This window comes from Gadus macrocephalus, chromosome 6, assembly GCF_031168955.1.
Source record: "Gadus macrocephalus chromosome 6, ASM3116895v1".
In the NCBI taxonomy this organism is placed as follows: Eukaryota; Metazoa; Chordata; class Actinopteri; order Gadiformes; family Gadidae; genus Gadus; species Gadus macrocephalus.
This window is the reverse complement of record NC_082387.1, coordinates 20,225,850-20,240,719: the sequence shown is the minus strand read 5'-3', so window position 1 is coordinate 20,240,719 and position 14,870 is coordinate 20,225,850. Positions and strand designations below refer to the sequence as shown.

General features: G+C 46.4%; 1 protein-coding gene across 4 annotated transcripts; it reads left to right on the top strand.

Moving 5' to 3' along the window:
• The first annotated feature begins 42 nt into the window (after positions 1 to 42).
• Positions 43 to 8,176, top strand: ido1 (indoleamine 2,3-dioxygenase 1). 4 transcript variants are annotated; one of them, XM_060054872.1, is made up of 10 exons: positions 45 to 205; positions 531 to 626; positions 993 to 1,112; positions 4,762 to 4,880; positions 5,496 to 5,595; positions 5,906 to 6,023; positions 6,115 to 6,166; positions 6,922 to 7,070; positions 7,301 to 7,674; positions 7,767 to 8,176. In XM_060054872.1, the coding sequence occupies exons 1-10, from the start codon at positions 113 to 115 to the stop codon at positions 7,803 to 7,805; spliced, it is 1,260 nt and encodes a 419-aa protein (XP_059910855.1). In that variant the 5' UTR covers positions 45 to 112; the 3' UTR covers positions 7,806 to 8,176. The 4 variants fall into 4 exon arrangements, with proteins under 4 accessions (XP_059910858.1, XP_059910856.1, XP_059910855.1 ...); XM_060054875.1 differs by lacking the exon at positions 6,115 to 6,166 and having other exon boundaries at positions 43 to 205; positions 6,911 to 7,070; XM_060054871.1 differs by having other exon boundaries at positions 7,301 to 8,176.
• Positions 8,177 to 14,870: the final 6,694 nt, after the last annotated feature.

Here is a 14,870-nt window from a genome sequence, read left to right as displayed (position 1 = left end):
AACTTGTGTGTTGAGTTAGGACCTCCGTCCAGGGTCCAGTCAGATGTGCTCTGAGCTCCTAGACTGAGGACTTTCACAATGTGGTGGTAACACCGTGAGCTAGAAAGGCGTCATGGCGTTGTGTTCCACAGAACCCAAAGTGCCCTTCTCCCTGGAGCCCTACCACGTCTCCACCGAGCTGGGCTTTGTCCTCCCAGCACCACTGGTAGGTAGACGTCCTCAGACCTAGGGTTTGTTTTTCTGTTTGACTCATGAGCTGTGTATTATCTCTCTGTTAAAGTGCACGAGTAATGACGAAACTTCTCTTGAATCAAAGTCCAAACAAACTCTCCATCAACACATCCAGACCAGAGAGGATCTGTCCTTATTAAATATATAATATTTCGCAAAAACAGTTAGATTTACATAAGTCTGCATACATAGATAGATCTATATACATACTCGTAAGTTGAATATGTGCATATGCTAAGCTATGAATACTATTTACATCGTTTAATTTTGCATACATATTGCATATTCACATCTAAAAGCAAGAGCTGCCAGAGTATTACCGACCATGGATGGAAATCGCCTTCCAAGTCTCAGATCTGGTACAGTCCCACACGCTGCGTTCACGCATTGACAAGGTCAGTCATAACAAACTGTATCTATAGTATTAAACTGTATCTGTAGTGTGAAACTGTATTTGCAGTGTTAAACTGTATCTGTCGTATTAAACTGTATCTGTCTTATTAAACAGTATCTATAGTATTCAACGGTATCTGTCTTATTAAATGATATCTGTAGTGATAAACTGTATCTCTAGTATTTAACAGCATCTATATTGTTAAACAGTATCTGTAGTAATAAACTGTATCTGTTGTGTTAAACTGTATCTGTAGTATTCTTTATCTGTAGTGTTTAACTGTATCTGTAGCGTCACACTGTATCTATAGTATTAAACTGTATCTTTCGTATTAAACTGTATCTGTAGTGATGAACTGTACCCCCAGATGCCCCTGCTCAGCACTGAGTACCTGCAGAGCCACCGGGAGCTGCGCCTGGCTCACCTAGCGCTCAGTGCTATGACCATGGGCTACGTGTGGCAGGAGGGGGAGGAGGGCACCATTCAGGTAACTGTGTGTGTGCGTATGACGTGTGTGTCTTTTTGAACGGGTGATTACTTTCTGTTGATGTACGTGTGTGTGTGTGTGTGTGTGTGTGTGTGTGTGTGTGTGTGGGTGCGTGTGTGTGTGTGCATGTGTGTGTGTGTGTGTGTGTGTGTGTGTGTGTGTGTGTGTGTGTGTGTGTGTGTGTGTGTGTGTGTGTGTGTGTGTGTGTGTGTGTGTGTGTGTGTGTGTGTGTGTGCATGTGTGTGTGTGCCTGTGGCAGTCTGTAATGTAGCGGTTGAAAAGTTGTACTTTGCGGTTTGTTTTTGTTATTGTTGTTATTGGCTCTCAACATGACAACCTAACAAGCTTCAACGGATCCAAACTTATTGAAATGGGAGAAGAGAACTCCCTCTTTATCCTAAACACAATGTTCGTAACAGGATCAGATGAGCACAGATGGTCCTTTCATTCAAATCTTGGCTATAAACGAAGACTGGATTATATAATGGCTGAATGGTTTGTCAAACACGCAACTACAAACTGCAGATCATACCCCATGCAAAGCCATCCATTTGAGTCAGACCACCGCATCGTAGTGATGGATACTCTGTTCCCTACAAGAAAAACAATAAAGAAGACCTTCCACAAAACACGGCGGGATAAAAAATACCCTGATCTTCGTCGTTTGAGAGATGACCCATCCATACAAGGCTCATACAGTGGCACACTTGACTCCCTGTGGCTGCCTATGCAAGAACTACAGATGTCTGACGAAGCGGAAGAACTGCTAACGAATGTTATACATCAGGCATCCACAGGGACCATTCCACCGAGAACAAGAAATTTATTGAAAAAGCCATGGTCTGATGAGGGATATCAGTATCTGTTAAATCAATACCACAAAGAGAACAATCCAGTTAAGAAGAAAGCACTATCCTACGATGTTAGGAAAGCTCGCTCAAAGTAAAAAAAAAAAGAAACTATTTTACATCTAAGGCAAATCACCTAAATTATGCCAGTGAACAGCGCGACACTGAGGAGGAGTTCAGATTGATGCAAAAGATATACATCATTATCATGAGTGCGAAGGCCAATGCAACATACAAAAAAGCTGAAAGAACACTTTTCTGAGCATTTTGGAGCTCAGCCCTATTACCCACAGCCAGAACCAGAACATCCTGAAAACTGTTACCTCATCTGTTACCCCCTGTTGACCGACCAGTCATTGACACCAACCCAACAGAACGTGCAGAGAAAAGGCTAATATAGCAAGTTTAAAGAATGGCAGGTGCCAAGGGACTGACAATATACACTCTGAACAATTGAAATATTCAACATCAGAAATCCTGCTGAAATACAAAATACTTCTAATGCAAATGATATGGTCATGCCTGGTGGTGCCAGCAAACAGGCTGACAGCATCCATTACTTGTTTACATAAGAGAGGTCTACGGTCATTATCTGAGAACTACAGAGGACTAAGCATAAGTGCAACTGTGTTTAAAGTGATGCCTGGTATCGTGATCAATAGGCTTAGGAGACGTATGAAAAAAACCTGTTACCAACGCAATTTGGATTTCGGTCAAACAAGTCAACCTCTGGTGCCATATTTATCCTATGTCATGTCCTTGAACTCTCAAAGAAATCAAAAACACCAGTCTTTGTAGCGTTCATTGACCTCAAGGCTGCATTCGACTTGATCCCAAGGGATGCCTTATTCCGCTGCCTTGACATCCGCCTAAAGTGTCCTAAACTATAGCCATACTCCGAGCCCTCTACACAGGCACCAAGGCCTGTATCAAAGGTACGACAGACTTCTTTGAGACTTTGGTTGGATGTGGTCAAGGGGCCCTTGAATCGCCACCACTATTTAACATCTACATGGACTTTGTGGTTAGAGTGGCATGAAATGAAATACAAACAACAATCCCGGAAGCCGGCTTTCGAATAGAGTATAACATCCCTAACGAGGTCTCACCGAGAGAGCTACGCCAAAAAACACCAGCCCATGGTAGTGATAACATCACCGAGTTACTCTATGCCGATGACCAGGTTGTATTTGCCAACTGGTCTGACGAGCTGCAGCAGATACTCAACATTTATGATAAAACATTCAAGTGATTTGGGTTACTTATGTCCTATGACAAGACGGAGACAATGGTGTTCAATACTGACACAGCATTGATGGTGCAGGAAAGCATAGTTTCCCTCAGAGAAGATCAAGAATGTCAGGAAATTTTAACACCTTGGTTATACTATCACAAACTCGAATAACAACATGTAATTTCTTCACGCAAGAATTAGCTCTGCTTTCCAAAAATGACCACTAGACACTCGGGTAAAATTTCTAACAACATGTGTAAGATCAAGCCTCTTATACAGCATACAAGCTTGGAGTCTATCCGAGGGTGAACAGAAAAAAGTTGAAGTAATCTGGCATGGTTTTCTCAGGAAGATGGTGCGAGGGGGATTTGAAAGAAAGAATGCACCTGCAACAGAATGTCATCATCAAATACAAGTACCCATAGTCCCGAGGAAACGACCCTGGCATGGAGTTAAAGCTGTCAAACAAGAGACTATGTAACATCACTAAGAGCCGTCCAATACGTGACTTTTTTTTACATACAACAACTCAAATACATGGGACACATCTGTCATCTAGGTAACTCAGGGTTACAAAATCAGATTATATTCGATCGCATAATGCCCAAAACTATCTGGAACAAACTAGAAAGGATATTTTGTATGGACATATTGCAAATAAGAAGAACTTTAATGAAGAGGAATTAACTAATGCAATGCTGGACCATATGTTCACACGAGCACCCAAAGGCCACTAGTGTACCAAGAGGGAAAAAGTGATGATGATGATGATGATGATGTGTGTGTGTGTGTGTGTGTGTGTGTGTGTGTGTGTGTGTGTGTGTGTGTGTGTGTGTGTGTGTGTGTGTGTGTGTGTGTGTGTGTGTGTGTGTGTGTGTGTGTGTGTGTGTGTGTGTGTGTGTGTGTGTGTGTGTGTGTGTGTGCCTGGGTATGATGTGTCAACGTTTATTGGACAGGTTCTTTGGATATCATTTACAAACTCATAAAATATACTCCCATATATTTGACTTGCCCTTGGCAGGTTATCTAACACAAAAAAGGTTCATTTGCAACACACATTGCAACGATTTTCTTTGGCAAAATCCATCCAGAATATGCTGCAGATCATCTTTAAGAGGGCAATTTTTTTATGTTGATTGGCCGACATCGGCTCGTTGTAATATTATAGGAGCCAAACCCCTCCCTCCTTCACCCCCTCCAAGCTGGCTCCTCTAAACCAGTTTCCCCACACTGCATCAAGTTGACTCTCTTCTATCATAATTATTTATCTAACAGCTCTCAATATCCTGCTCTTGGCTCATTTGAGGTGTAATTTGTATTACTAAGTCACTACTACAATCTAGGTTATCAGCAATCATTACTTCACTTTAACATTATATAGTTTTTATTTCTTAAGTCAAAGCTAGGGGAATGGGTTTTACGAAACAAACTTTGTTCAGGTAGATGCACACAACAAGTTTTAGAGTAGATTACTTTTGCATTGGTTTACAGCCGGAGTTCGTAGCACAATCAAAATAAACCAGGAAGGTTGTGATCTGGAAGACGTTCTGTTGCCTTTCTCGTGCAGAAGCTGCCCCGGACCCTGGCTGTTCCTTTCTGGGAGGTGTCCCGGAGCCTGGGGCTGCCCCCCATCCTCACCCACGCAGACGCCGTGCTGGCCAACTGGAGGAAGAAGGACTTGGATGGGTGAGCCTCGGAGCTTCAGTGAGGAGCCAGAGCTCACACTGCAGGCCTCTTATGAGGAGTCTGTCAGCATGAAGAACCTAGATAACACGGAGCATTAAACATACCACCTCAGGCCATCTTTGAAGCACAGCGTACGTCGAAGAAGAAAGAAACTTCTGTTAAGTCACCAAGTTATGGGTGAGGGACGGTCGTGAATGCTTCGACATTCCAATAGAGTAAGAAAAAATGAAATGAACAGGCTTTTGGGTGCACATCTATGTCCTGTATTGGCAGGGGGATCAGCCCTGCCGACCCCTCAAGGGCAGCAGGGGTTTTTAAAATTTGACCCACACAAGTTAAATAACCCTGTCATATTGCAACCATATATTAAATAAAGCTATACTGTTTTCTTTTTCATGTTGACCTTCTCACAGACCGTTTCTGATGGAGTAAGTATCTCAGATGGTTCATTAACCAATCATCATGTTGCTTTGAGCCTTCTGAAGTGCTGGTAAAGTGCTGGTAAAGTGCTTGTTAGTGCTGTTGAGGTGCTGGTAATAAGGTGCTGGTAAAGTGCTGGTGAGGTGCTGTGAGATGCTGCTGGCTGTTTGTTTGAAAGGTTCCCTGTATGAGCAGAAACCTGGAGCTCCTGGTAAGCCTGCCCGGTGGAGACAGCGTCCGCGGCTTCTTCCTGGTCACTCTACTGGTGGAGCTGGCAGCAGTTCCAGCACTGAGGGTAAATCTTGGAATCCTCAAATCTCAGTTGAAAAGTATTTGGATACGTCCATCCTAAACGTCGGGAACCTGGAAGACAAACTTTAAATCTGTTAGCTGATCCCAAATGCAAATCTTGAAGGACATCTTGATTATAAATAATCAAACACGTCAAACAGTGATTCAGTGAATACTAAAGGATATATTGACTTGCGTATCTCAGGACAAAGAGATGAAGCCGCCCTGTTCTTGGTCCAGGTGAAAAAAGATGAAAAAGAGGTGGTTAAGAAGGAGAGTTTGTAGCGACTCATGGAGGTTTCTCCGCAGCACAGAGCATTCCCGCCGTGGTGAACGGCGTGCGGCGGGGAGACGGCGAGGCGGTGGCGGACGCCCTGGAGGTCCTCCAGCAGTCCCTGCAGGATATGAGGGACACCCTCAAGCTGCTGCACGGTAAACCCCCCCCTGGGCACCTTCACATGGGGCGTCGACGCGTCACCCTCACCTGTCAAGAATAACGTCACGTATTGCTCTGTTGACACAGTGTACGTGGAGCCGTCCATCTTCTATGGCATCATGAGGATTTATCTCTCTGGGTAAATATTGTCCACGTTATGGACATTAGTGTGTGCATGTGTGTGTGTGTGTGTGTGTGTGTGTGTGTGTGTGTGTGTGTGTGTGTGTGTGTGTGTGTGTGTGTGTGTGTGTGTGTGCCTGTGTATGTGTATGTGCCTGTGTGTGTGTGTGCCTGTGTGTGTGTATGTGTCTGTGTGCGTGTGTGTGTGAGTGTGTTTGTGTGTGTGTGTGCAGATGCAAGGGTGTGTGTGTGTGTCTGTGTGTGTGTGTCTGTGTGTGTCTGTTTGTCTGTGTGTATGTGCCTGTGTGTGTGTGTGTGTGCCTGTGTGTGTGTATGTGTCTGTGTGCGTGTGTGTCTGTGTGTGTGTGTGTTTGTCTATGTGTGTGTGTGCATTTGTTTGTATGTCTGTGTGTCTGTGTGTCTGTGCCTGTGTGTGTGTGTGTGTGTGTGTGTGTGTGTGTGTGTGTGTGTGTGTGTGTGTGTGTGTGTGTGTGTGTGTGTTTGTGTGTTTGGGTGTCTGTGCGTCTGTGCCTGTGTGTGTGTGTGTGTGTGTGTGTGTGTGTGTGTGTGTGTATGTGTGTGAGTGTGTGTGTGTGTGTGTGTGTGTGTGTGTGTGTGTGTGTGTGTGTGTGTGAGTGTGTGTGTGTGTGTGTGTGTGTGTGTGTGTGTGTGTGTGTGTGTGTGTGTGTGTGTGTGTGTGTGTGTGTGTGTGTGTGTGTGTGTGTGTGTGTGTGAGCCTGTGTTCTGTGTAGTCTAACGGCAGACACTCACCAGGTGGAGGGACAACCCCTGCATGCCGCGGGGCCTGGTGTACGAGGGCGTGGGGCCGGAGCCCGTGGAGCTCTCCGGGGGCAGTGCGGCTCAGAGCAGCCTGCTGCACTGCTTCGACCGGCTGCTGGGGGTGCAGCACGAGACAGACAGCGGTGACACCTCTTTATATACGTTGGAATGAATGGAAAAATAATCAAATGAAAATTGAAATATCATAATAATGATAACAATGATAACCGTAATAAAAAAACAAAACAGAGAGCATGTACAGAAAGGTACAGAAAAACAAAAAGAACATTAAGACAACTCAAGAACCCAAGATTAAAAAAGCTGAAAATGCCAGCATGAATTAAAACTCTGACGTTGGTCCACCTCCTCACAGGACTCTTCCTGGCCCGTATGAGGGACTACATGCCCCCGGCCCACCGGCGTCTGATCCAGGACCTCTCGGGGGAGCCCTCTCTGAGGGACTTCGTCCAGGGGGCCAGCCACGCCCGCCTGGGCCGCGCCTTCGAGCAGTGTTTGAGCCGGCTGGTGTCCCTGCGGAGCGACCACATCAACGTGGTCGGCCGCTTCATCAGCGTCCCCGCCGGACGGGCCCGCCGGCTCCGCTCCCAGGGCCGCACCCCGGGAGGGCCCCTGAGCCAGGCGCCCGTGGCCCTGGAGGAGAGGGGCACCGGGGGCTCGGGCATCATGACCTTCCTGAAGACGGTGAGGGACCGCACCAGAGACGCCAGACTGCCGGGGAGCAGCGAGGTGCCGGAGGAGCAGGGAGACGGCTGTGATCCGGACTGACTTTGAGGCGGAGCTGGACCAGGGAGACGGCTGTGATCCGGACTGACTTTGAGGCGGAGCTGGACCAGGGAGACGGCTGTGATCTGGACTGACTTTGAGGTCCTGCAGGTGCTGCAGGAGGCACTAGGGTCTGACTGCAGTCTGACTGCAGTTTGTTAGAAAGGCCAAAGCATGCGTCTCTGTTAGTGAGAGCAACGTGCTGGGATCTGTTAGGGTGAACTCTACCAGACCATTTGGATTTTAGCCGCGGGTAATTATTTAATTCCTTTTAGTTTTGATTTCATTAATATGATTAATATTTCCGGAAAGCTGTTGTTGTTGTTATCATCCATCGTATCATATCTTTCATCTTCTGTTTTTGTTCATTTGTGTAACAGTATTAGTCCTTAAGTGACAGATGTGTACGTCCCTATTGTGAATATAATGAATGCATTAAAGCTACACACAGAAGCAGAACCTAAAAGTGATTATTCTGAAGTAAAGATGTTTACCATAGACTGGATACAGACTGGTAGCTGTGCAGGTTTTATATGTCATCATCATCCAAGTCACTGGATCCATTCAAGAACTGTCAATCACGTCAATCCGACCAATCACAAGACAGTCATTTTCAATGTATCCTAACAGACCCAGAATGATGGGTCTGCTTGTGTTGCCTGTGGGCTCGTGGTGCCTGTGTGATGTGTTTTTCAGTCTGCCAACGAGCTGGGAGAGAACGAGAGCAGACCCATAATTAAAGTGAGGAGCGATACCTGTGTTTGTCCACAGGTGACGCCTCTATGGACAGACTCTATGGTTAGGATTACAGGTAGGGTTGAAGCCACACCTTTAATACACAATAGACAATAGATTGGCGCTCTATTCATTGAAGGTGCTTTAACCCACTCAAAGCTAAACCACCGTAACAGACAACAAACTGTGTTTGCAAGGCCGATCTTCACTTTCCCTATGACCTCTGTCATGGGCCCTCAATTCAGGACAATGAAGTAAACATGCCTGTCTGGGTGGTGTGGGAAAGGAATAGCATTTTAGTTAATGGGAAGTTTGAATACCGCAATGCATAAAGCAACCAGTAAGGGGCGCTGAAGAGTAGCGCCAGAAAAAGACTTTAGCCAATATGTTCCCCAAAACATGTCACTATTGACCAAATCATACAGCTGATTATCTCCAAAAACAAGGATCATCTAAACCGTTTAACATTCAATTCACCAAAACATTCGTCCAGCTCTCACAGTAAATTCAAAGAAAGATTTTAATAAAAAACAATATGTTATCTGACTTGTACCTGACCTTTCTGCACCGAGAAAAAAAGTCTATAATAATAAGCCTTTGTCACATCGCGGTAGGACCGGGCTGCTGGCAGCGGAGCAGTCAACTCAGAGCACAATGCACAATGAAGAGAGCGCTACTTACTGAGGTTGTACAGCACCTCTACCACCACACACACACACACACACACACACACACACACACACACACACACACACACACACACACACACACACACACACACACACACACACACACACACACACACACACACACACTGTCACACATACACACAGTCACACATACACACACACACAAACAGACACACACACACACACACACACACACACACACACACACACACACACACACACACACACACACACACACACACACACTGTCACACATACACACAGTCACACATACACACACACACACACACAGACACACACACACATAAGCACAAACATAAGCAAACATAGACACACACAAACACACACACACATACAGTCACACACACACGCACACACAGTCATACACATTCACACAGTCACACAAACATCGTCACGCACATACTGAAGTCACACACAAACACACACACATAGTCACACACAAACCCACACATAGTCACACGCACACACACCCACACACATATTGTCACACATGCACACGTACACAGGTACACACACACAAATACACACACACACACACACACACATATACACACACGTGCTCTCACACAAACCTGCACAAACACATACATACACACACATAAACACACTCAAAGACACACACACAAACACACACTCACTCCGACACAGACACACACACGCACACACACACACACACTCTCTCACAGACACTCATGCAAACACACACACACACTCTCTCACACACATAAATACTTACACACACACACACACACTCACACTCAAACACAAACAAATGCACGCATACACACACACACACACACTCTCTCACAAACATACACACTTACACCCAGAAAAACACGCTCTCACACTCACACAACCAAAAACACATGCATACACATGCATGCACACCCATTGCATCACGCACACACACACACAATCACACACGTACGCAAGCATAAAGGCACACACAAACACACACTCACACACTTCCTGTAGGGACAGATCTCCTGGGGAGGCCGGTAGAAATATAAAGGCCTGATTGTGCCACGGTGGCTCACGTTTGTCTCATCTCCGACTTTACTGGCACCTCCCCGCTGGTTTCATTACAATAACAGTCCCTCACATCAGATAAGACCTGGAGCTCCACGCTGCAGTGCTGTCCTCCCCCATAGACACGGCCCTCGTTGGCCCCGTGTCCGCCCCACATTGGCCCCACGTTGGCCCCCCGTTGGCCCTGCGTTGGCCTTTCCCTTTCTCGCTCCAGGGCGCTGTGTCTCCAGGGATCAACCCAGGAGCTGCTCATCAACGCATCGAGGGAACAATATCAGACACTGTGATGGGTCTGAATATTAGTGCCTGTGCTAATAAATACACACATACAGACACGCACACACATGCATACACAGACACACACACACAAACACACGTGCACACAAAGATAGGGGCTGATAGAGTTGGGTGGTGAGGAAGAGGAGGGCGCTGTGCTCTAACATGTCTGATCAGAGCTCTGCTCCACCTCTGTGGGCTCTCATGTCTGATCAGAGCTCTGCTCCACCTCTGTGGGCTCTCATGTCTGATCAGAGCTCTGCTCCACCTCTGTGGGCTCTCATGTCTGATCAGAGCTCTGCTCCACCTCCGCGGGCTCTCATGTCTGATCAGAGCTCTGCTCCACCTCCGCAGGCTCCCATGTCTGATCAGAGCCTTGCTCCACATCTCTGATCAGAGCCTTGCTCCACATCTCTGATCAGAGCTTTGCTCCACCTCTGTGGACTCCCATGTCTGATCAGAGCTCTGCTCCACAGCCAAGGCAAACAATCCCTTTCCTTAGCGCCTGAATGTGGAGGACTCCCTGACAACCTGTGGGTAAACACAGACTATCTCTAAGGATGTGCTCATTGTGTAGCCGGGGCTGGGCCAGCACAGCCCCGCTTGTGCGTGGATTCTCACCAGCTCCGCATGAACGACGGCCCTTGGCCCCGAGTCGAACATGACACACACACACCCACCCACACATACACACACACACACACACACACACACACACACACACACACGCACACACACACACACACACACACACACACACACACACACACACACACACACACACACACACACACACACACACACACACACACACACTCACACTCACACTCACACACACACACACACACCCTTCCCAGCCCAATGCTCTGACGTCAGGGCATTCAAAGTGAATCCATTGTATTGACAGTGATGTCATACGAATTACAAAACACAAAAGTACACGGGGGAAGATATCAAACATTCTTTTGGTTTCGGTTAAACAAAACCGTCTTGTCTGAGATGTTCCCTGGGTTACAGAATGTACTCGTTTGATCTCCCAACCTGTCTGGATGTGCTCTGGTCTGCTGTACACACAGAGGCTGCTGTCTGCTCACACAGGGACTGTGCTGTTCCCCACAACATTACCAAGCCTATCATCTTGAAATGACATTATTATTAAAGTCTTCAAACAGGACCTTTTATCAGACCGGCAGGAGCAACTTGGAGTGTGAATAACACCTGAACACAGCCAGGATCTGTGGAAAGGCCACTCAATCATAGAAAATACACTGCTTGGTTTGGAGATTTTATTGGCGGCTGTTGTCAATTTTGTTCATTTTATATGATGAAAAATTATGTTTATAAGATGGGTGCAAATGGGGTGTTTACACGATTGGCAGGGGAAGTGGTTCACTGTTCATCGCAACCTCTGCTGCCCTCCTATATCCTAACAGCCCTCACAGGTGTTAATCCCCGTTGTAGTGCGCATGGCAGTAGGACTCCCTCACATTCACCCGAGCAGCCCAGATAAGCTGGGCTCTTCATTACCCTTACCTAGCTATTTCTAAAGCTAATTCTAAAGCTTCAAACGGCCCTTATCTGTTGTCCCATTAAATATGAATGACTTTATTTTTGGCCAAACAACGCTATGACTTTGACCTGGCATACTTGAGTCCCATTTGTATTCGTCATGCATCCTAAAAATAATATAACAATTATAAATTGTTCACCTAGTTAATTTAAAAGTTATTTGTGTGAAGAAAGCTCTTATGCATATCTAAAGCTCCCTTCTTCTCCCCAATTAGAGTTGTTGTGTTAGTGAGCATTTGCAGTGCTACCGGTCCGTAGCCAGTAATACTGATGCTGAGGCCATATCTTCTGATTTCTTAATTATAGAAATATCCTTAGGTGTCCTGCATCCTTAAGGACATGTCCAAATCCCTCCACAGTGCACTGCCAATGACCTCGGCGTCTCCCCCATGGTTGGCTTCAGCCATGGCCAATCCAAAGGGAGGTAGACGTGCCTTCCCAACTTCACCTCATCCCCCCATCCATCTCTCCCCACACATACCAGTTCAGTTTCTTTGTTCCCCTGTCGGTTCCTCATTGTTGTCGATGCATTGGTTAGCCCGGTTTTCAAATGTCATTATTATCTCTGCCAGTTCTTGTAACTGTGATTTTGAGTTTTCTGTATTAAATCATCTTTTATATGTTCCCCTGAGTTCTCCTCTGTGCTCGGGTCGGATCTCCGCTGCTCTTCCTCATGATGCACCTCTTCTGCATCATCAGCATCAATGACCCATAACCATGGAGTCAGCGGACGGATTAAAAGAGATGAATTGTAGAACTTAACCTTTACTCACCTATGAATCATCAGTGGTTGGGAGTGGAATCTTTGTCATGAGTACAAAGAGGCAGCTCTGAGAATGGACCACACGGGAGTGTCCACTAAGCCGGGGCTGAGGAACGTGTTACCCAAGTGGACTAAGGACTTCCTGAACACCCCTGAAACTCAATCTGCTTCCCTGCCTGCAACATCACACACTAGCCTCAAGCATAAAAGCCCCCCAGCATGCTACCCCCCAGCAAGCTAGCCCCCATGTAAACCTGACATGTGGGCCACGCTGACCCTTTCCCCCCAGGACCATCAGCCCGATCTCAAGCCGCCGGTCCCCGGCCAAGTGGTCTTTCCTGTCCACATGCCTCGACTCCGGATTTTATCCTAGTCTGTTCTTGGAACTGTTATTTAGAGTTTTCTCTAAATGCTTTTTGCTGTCCTCGTCTGCGTTGGGTCTGACCCCTGATCCTGTTCCCGCTCTCCTGCTCGCCTATCGTGTGACCAGATCGTCACAATAAATAATGTACGCCAATCGTCTCTCATGACGCCTGGTTAATGCTCCCATCGCTTCGATCCATGCTGAATCGAATGCTGACATAAAGCTGTGCTGAGAAGTATGTGCACTGTTGTGCAAGAAGTGTCCTAAAATAAAGGGTTCTGCTCAGTTTTGGTGGAGCTCCCCGGTAGGAGTCAGGCAACTCATGAAGATAGGCTGGCGGACACTTTGGATTCGGTCACACTGGTGATGAATTCCAAAGCTTGTTGTGATTTCCCTTCTGTGTTGTTTATATTGGGTGCATGCAATTATCTGTTTTGTGGCTCAGCTTCTATTGGGAATGAATGAATCACATGAACCCATTTGCATGCTGTATAATGTTTTATACTTAGTCACAACAAACCATCAACGCAATGATCAGTGTTGGTTTAAAAATGATCAAGAATTAATTAATGATTACGACAAATTAATCAATGGCTACAAGCCATGCAAAGCTCTAGGCAGCAACTGACCTTCTAAACTAAATATATGTTCATATCTCCTTCCTCATAGTATTGTGGTGCATGCAAAAGATATGTAATGATAATAAAGACATTGAAATGAAACACAGGATTTCAAATGCAAATCAGCCACATCTTGATCTGCTTAGATGTGAGCAGGTTTAGAGATGACCTCAGAGGTCAGCACTTCGCCTCCTGACCTGAGTGTTTGAACATCGCCTGCGAGCCCTGTGATTACTAACCCGGATACGGAGCACTGGAAGCGTGAGATAGGGCCAGGGAAGGCCCCTCCTGTCACAATATAGAACATCACACTGCAACAGATGAACAAAATGTTCCTCTTCATAACTCACCTCTTCACTTATACACACAGGTCCTCTCTGCCAGGGCAAGCAACATATCTCAGTATACTGTAGTCAGTAAAGTCAAATCTTTCCACATTACAAATATTATGTAGAGAGCATAATCCTTCGTGACAGTACCTGACGGAAGTGTTTCAGTAGAGGAAGACAAACGTCTGCCAAATCACAGGATTGACCATCGACCTGTTGGCGATTCCCGGTGCAACAGGAGGATAGTTTCCCAGCACTCACGCCTGACACCCGTTTACCCACCGCAGTGACGGAGACACACTCAACATTCAAATAGCTCTCCTGGCGGATTAGCAGAAGGGCGCTCCCACGTCACGGCCCTTTGTTCCAAAGGTTAACACAACTTCAGCAGAGTGACAGGGAGAGACACGCACCCACAACCCCTGCTGACTCACCGCGCCCCATGCCAGGTGCCCAACACGCCATGGTGTTCCGCTAGCCCCCCCAGCGCAACGATGCAGCAGAGACTATCTCCCAGATGATCACAAGAGTCACACACACACACTCACACTCATACACACGCATTCACGTCAAACAGACACACTCACTCATCCGCACGGATACACCGTCACACACACACTGAGTCATATTCCCACACACACACTCACTCACTCACACACACACACACACACACACACACACATACTCACTCACTCTCGCACACACACACATACATACACAATCAGGCACACACGCACACACACACAATGTCACAAACATACCATA